The sequence below is a fragment of the Montipora foliosa genome, chromosome 6 (assembly GCF_036669935.1).
Source record: "Montipora foliosa isolate CH-2021 chromosome 6, ASM3666993v2, whole genome shotgun sequence".
Taxonomy (NCBI): Eukaryota; Metazoa; Cnidaria; class Anthozoa; order Scleractinia; family Acroporidae; genus Montipora; species Montipora foliosa.
The window spans coordinates 4,043,346-4,049,345 of NC_090874.1; the positions used below are offsets into that span (position 1 = coordinate 4,043,346).

Below are 6,000 nucleotides of genomic sequence, written 5' to 3' on the forward strand. Positions count from 1 at the left end.
TTTATCAACCAATGAAAAAAGGTTGCTTAATTATCTTGTAGTGTAGTTAAGGTGATTCCCGGGTAAAAGAACCCGTCATAGATTTCCGATGAAACTTGGTATGATGACATTACAGTACAAGGAGATGTTAAAAAGGTAATAAAAAGAGGGGGTCACCGTGCTTGTTTTCATGCCACGATGCTGACAAAAATGGTTATTTAGGTGACTTTTGGTTATCTCAGTGCACAACAAACAAGATCGATTATTTTTCAATGCGGCGTGCTATATCACACAGAGTTCGACTTTCTTTGATTGCTTATTCATCTACGTCCCAGAAAAAATGGCTTCAAATACCCTGCATTATTAATTGATATTTTTATCCTTTAAAGGAAACATAATTTGGACTTGCTCTGCTGGGCCCGTTACGTCTCTATCTGTAGCATTTATTTCATTTGCCAAAAAAGTAGCTATAGATTTCTGCCAAATTTTTTCTCAGTTATTGCGGATATTGTTCTCATTGAATTTATAAAATAAAAAGTGGGGGTCACCGTGCTCGTTTAAGAGAAAAGGAGCTTTTATCTCGCTATCGAGCTTAGTTTGAGGGAAATCCCTTATGTTTTGTACGCGCGCGCGCTCATGTGCGCGTGCTGATGACGGAAAAATCGTGCGCAGTAGGAATGCGCAATGCAAAACCAGGGAATCACCTTAAATAAATTTATTGTTATCATATTAGATACGATTGTCTTTCGGATATCTTTTAACATGCCAAATCGTTTTATTAATTATCCTGGGTCCGGTTGTTCAAAAGCCGATTAACGCTAATCCCAGATTAAAAATTAACCAAGGAGTTTATTTCTCTATTCCCAAATGCTGTTCAACGCTGATATTCGGCAAATCTTTACATTAGAAGAAGTCAATCCTGAACAACAAAAATAAGCAAAAGAAACTTTCACCAAAAAGTTGAAAACATGAAACAAAAGTTAACGCTAATCATGGATTAAGTTAACCCGCTTTAGAACAACCGGGCCCTGTAGTGTAAGTTAAATTAGTTTATTGTTATCTTATTAGATAGGGTTGCCTTTCGGATATCTTTTAACGTGCCAAATCGTTTTGTTAAAATATAACCAGTGATTAAAGCTTAATATCGTTTCTTCCTGAATTCAACTTTGTGGACACTAGGCTCCAGTGTGCAAAAGATGGATAGCGCTATCTGCCGGATAAATCACTATCCAGTGGATAAGTCATAGCGAAATCAATTGCGCTATCCATTGAATAATAATTTATCTGGTGAATAGCGTTATGGACGGTATGAGGTTGGAAACATGTAATTATCTTTCTTGTAGTCTTGTTAAAATTGTGGTGTAGTCTAGTTAAATTGTTATCATATTAGGTTTAGGATTGTAATTAGGATATCTTTTAAAGTGCCAACTCGTTTTGTTGTAATGGGTCATTAAAGTGCAACCAGTGATTAAACTTAATGTTATTTCTTCCTGAACTCAACTTTGTTGACACTAGGACGATATGAGGTTGCATAATTGTCCTTCTTGTAGGTTAGCTATCTTACTAGATACATGTAAAATTGCCTTTTTCATTCTTTAGTACTCGCCGGCCAGTCGAATGTCGGAAGAGTTTTACTAACTAATGAGAGTATTCAATCGTGGTTTAAAGAGTCTGAGTAGAAAGCTGTCCTTCATGAAGAGATATTGAATCGTATTCTGACAACGAAGAAATTGGGACAAAGCAAAATACGAAAATAGCGGGTGAATGAACCCTTGTAATTTTTACTCTCGTCTCGATTACCTCGCGGTCAAAGTAGAAAAATCAGTTTGAACTCCTTGTTTGTGTGTTAATGTATGCAGTTACCCAGGTTATGTATCCTTGTCAAAGGACAGCAGGGTATTCCAAATTATTTCTCAGTTTTCACAGCCTGATTTTCGTTTACCATTTTTTTTTTCTGTGTTATGCAGGACGTTTCTCAGTGGCTCGGCGTCAGTGCCACAGGCTTATTTAATTTTCATCCCAATGTCAGGCCTGTGCCACTCGAACTACACATACAGGTGAGCAATTTGTTGTTTGACTCAGTTTTGGGGCAGTTTTGGCTTTTAAAAAAACTTCTCTTTGATGAGCAGTGCATAGATAAGAGAGGGAGAGAGAGCCTGTTCTTTTGAAATCCTGACCCGGGTTGTCGAACCGTGGCTTGCGCTAACCAGTGTTAAAACCATGGAAACCTATACGTTTTGATATCTCTTAATCAACGGTTACCGCTAACCAGGCTTTGAGCGACCGGCCTCGGCATATTTAGCTTTTGAATTTAGGGAAGGGATTCCACAAAGAACTGAATCTGGAGACTAGTTCAGCTGGAGGAAGAGGTGCGAACTGTGGGCATCTGTTGGCTTGTCGTAGTGCCTTTCCTATTTATAACTTTTGTCCTCTTCCTCTTTCTTTGGAACAACTAACCTTTCTATTGATCGTTCCGATATACTAACTCACCAGGAGTTTGATATCTCTCCTCCATACGCACGCTGTCATCACTAAACCCCCAATGTTGTGCTTTTACGTATCCTAAACCACCATCGCTGATTACATTTCACTTACTCTTTTGTTTTCTTCAGGGTTTCAACATCACCCACACAGCATCTCGTCTGATTGCCATGACAAAGCCCACCTACCAGGCGATCGTGAAGCATTCCCCAAAGAAACCTGTGATCGTTTTCGTTCCCTCGAGAAGGCAGACCAAACTAACTGCACTGGATCTGCTGACTTTCTCCGGTGCTGAGAATGATGCGCAACGGTAAGATCTTCAATGATCAACTTAAGGACGTTCGCGCGAAAATTTTTCAACATTGATTTTTTTCTGAAACTTTTACCACTGTAAGATAATGAGTTAGTTATGTCAGAAATGTAAAAAAAATGGGGGGGTCACCGACTCCGTTTTGGAGAGAACATGCCCGGAAAACACCCAAAATGTGGCAAAATCGGGCTTCGTTAGCGAATAAGGCCAGTGTCTGTAAACTCAAATATATTGCAATCAAATCTTTGAAGTGAAATCTTCTCTGCCAAATATTATTTAGTGGACTTATTAAGTGAACTGGTGAGGTTCCTTAAAGATCAAGTTCGCATTTAACGACCACAGTTTCACGCGCCTTGCAGCCGCAAGATGGCAGGATTTGATGTCCCGTGAGCAGAAATCTTGAAATTTTTTTAACTTCCCACATTGATTTTTTGTTCATTTTTGGACAAAAATAGGGGTCAGCGAACGTCCAACACCGTTAAATCCAGGCAAAGCTATAGCAATGGCCTTTTGCCCTATCATTTCTCATTTTATTACTTAGCGCGCGCGCTCGTGTATGACCTGGCGTGTGCATTTGCGTGCGCAGTAAGGATGCGCAGAAACAATTGGCGCGAACGTCCTTAAACGAGTTTTTCTGTCAAAGAATTTGCTTTGCTTCCACCGTTCTGTTACCTCGTTGCAAAAGGAAAAAGAAAAAAAAAGGAGAAAAACTGAATGCAAGGATGTATTTAAAAAAAAATCTCTTTGCTGCACTTTCCAATGTTGTCCACCAATTGAGCTGTTTTTTTAGCTTTTAAGTCTAGTGAGAATTAAGTTAAGAGAATTCTGTAACTTAGTGCCAGATTTCACGGAGAACGTCAGGCCAATCGATGCAGGAATAGCGACCAGTCGATTAAGTAGATGGTCGCAAGCTAGGAAAATGTATCGCATTGATTGGTTGGTTTTGCATTTGCGACGCCAGAATAAGCACGCCGCATCATACGCTTTTTCAATGATTTGTTGCTTTGGTTTGAAAAAAAAAACCCTCGGAATTTTAGAGTAGCTAGAAGCTAATATCTCCGAGCACTGAACATATACAATTGTTAAGAATCCCAACTGGCGGGAGGCAAACCAGTTGGCTATTTTACAGGTGCGCCAGGAAAACACAACAGATACTGTAATGAATGAATGCGCTAGACATAGAGTCTGATTTAGGCCCTGTCACGTTAAGAGGAGTGTTGTGACCGACAAATGGCTTAGCTTTGGTTTTGGACATGATCATAACTATTATGACCTGAGGAGATATACCGATTATCGGCATTTGGCGAACAAAAAATTTACATTTCCGTTTTTTTAACAGATTCCTTCATTGCACAGAGGAGGATCTCCAACCTTTTATCAGGCGTTTAAATGACAAGGTTAATATGTTGGATTAATTGCGTTACATGTATTTTGTTCTGTTCTCTTTTTTTTTCTTGTTCTCTTTCTTCCATAAATTTCATCTTACGTTATTTTGCTCTTCTCCTCAGACGCTCAAGGAGACCGTGGGATATGGTGTGGCCTATTTACACGAGGGTTTGTCCGATACCGAAACGAAGATCGTGGAACAGCTGTTCAATTCCGGTGCGATACAGGTGGTGATTGTGTCACGCAATCTATCGTGGGCGATAAACATGAGCGCTCACCTTGCCATAATTATGGACACACAGTTCTATGAAGGAAAGATTCATGCGTAAGTCCCGCAATATTTACCAAGCAAGCGAACAAGCGTTCTTCTTTCTTCTTTTTGCGGGAGTCAGTGTCTAAGCCCTAATTTTCAGCGTGTTCCTTTCTTTGGCTTTTCCGGCGAGAGAACACAGGCCAGTTTGGTTTTGATTGGAAACCCGGATGAAGATGTGCATGGTGCTGGCGTGTCAAATTCTTTTTGGTTCTTCTCTAATTTACTTAAAATTAAGTCACTGCTGTTTTTGTATAAACCTGGTAGTGCGTTTTTGTATTCATTCACGTTAACTTCCATGCACTGCTGGTTCGTTGGTGTCTGTGCTACTTTCCTCTTGCAAGGAAAAACATTAAGTGTCTTTCTTCCAACGAATTTGCCCATCTATTTGAACAGGAGTGAACTCTATAATTTACTTTGTTGATTGCAGCAAAGCATGACCTCCATGTCGTTGCGATTCGCTCTCATATTGTCGTGTTTTTCGTTTTGCAGTTATGTGGACTATCCTGTTACCGATGTCTTACAAATGATTGGTCGCGCAAACAGACCTCTTTTGGATGACTCTGGAAAGGCTGTGATTCTCTGCCAGGCATCCAAGAAAGAATATTTCAAGAAATTCTTGTATGAACCGCTTCCTATTGAGGTGAGTTCAAAAGGAGAAATAATAATGAACTTGATTTATAATGGTAATAGAACTGAGTGGAGTCCAGTTTGGGCTGTAATCATGCGAGTGATTAACAAAATCGGACGACCGCGTAGCGGGAATCCGATTTGTTTAATCACGAGTATGATTACAGACCGAATTGGACGACACGAAGTCCTGTTACCAATTTATCAAAAACATTACAATTTCAGAGAAAGCAAAAATAATGCATTCCCTTTTCACTGTCCCATTTTGGAAAATCCCCCAGTTTGGTGGGGTAAGTGATTGTTGCTATGGCTATCGTGAGAAATTCTGTGATTGGTGGATTAGAGCGAGTTTCAATTGAGTGTCGTAAAACCAAAACCAAAGTAATTACTTTGGCCAATCAGAAAGGACTGAGACAATCCGGCAAACCAATCAAAACTCGAAGTAATTACACGTAGCCGACACAAAGCGCGGGAAAATGTGCACGCGTGAGCCACGATTGGTTTTGGTTTCACTTCTGATTGGTTGAAAAAATGTCGCGAGAACTTTGAACCAATCACTGAGTGAAGTAATCATAAACCAAAGTAATTATCTAATTACTTTCGACACTCAATTGAAAACCGCTCTAAGCTGAGTGCACTTAATATGATTGATTGATGCAACTGTCCGATTTCACTGTCCGATTTCAACCCTACACAATAATTAGTAAAAAATAAAGTAGTTAATGCACCAATCAAATGTGAGAAAATTGTAATGGTTATGATTAAAGTGTCAAGTGTATTTGGCCCCGGGCCACTGGGGACACAGTACAGAAAATGAAAGAGGAAAATCGGAGTACCCAGAGAAAAACCTCTCAGAGCAGAGTAGAGAACCCACATTTAACACGAAGTGTGGGAATCGAACCGT

General features: G+C 39.8%; 1 protein-coding gene across 1 annotated transcript in view; it reads left to right on the forward strand.

Annotated features, from left to right (window-relative positions):
• Positions 1–6,000, forward strand: part of LOC138006368 (U5 small nuclear ribonucleoprotein 200 kDa helicase-like) — a 49,319-nt gene that overhangs the window by 33,293 nt on the left and 10,026 nt on the right. The window contains exons 29-33 of the mRNA XM_068852644.1: positions 1,947–2,036; positions 2,592–2,770; positions 4,110–4,167; positions 4,279–4,481; positions 4,959–5,109. Of these exons, the coding sequence (XP_068708745.1) occupies positions 1,947–2,036; positions 2,592–2,770; positions 4,110–4,167; positions 4,279–4,481; positions 4,959–5,109 (681 nt within the window). The remainder of the gene's footprint in view (positions 1–1,946; positions 2,037–2,591; positions 2,771–4,109; positions 4,168–4,278; positions 4,482–4,958; positions 5,110–6,000) is intronic.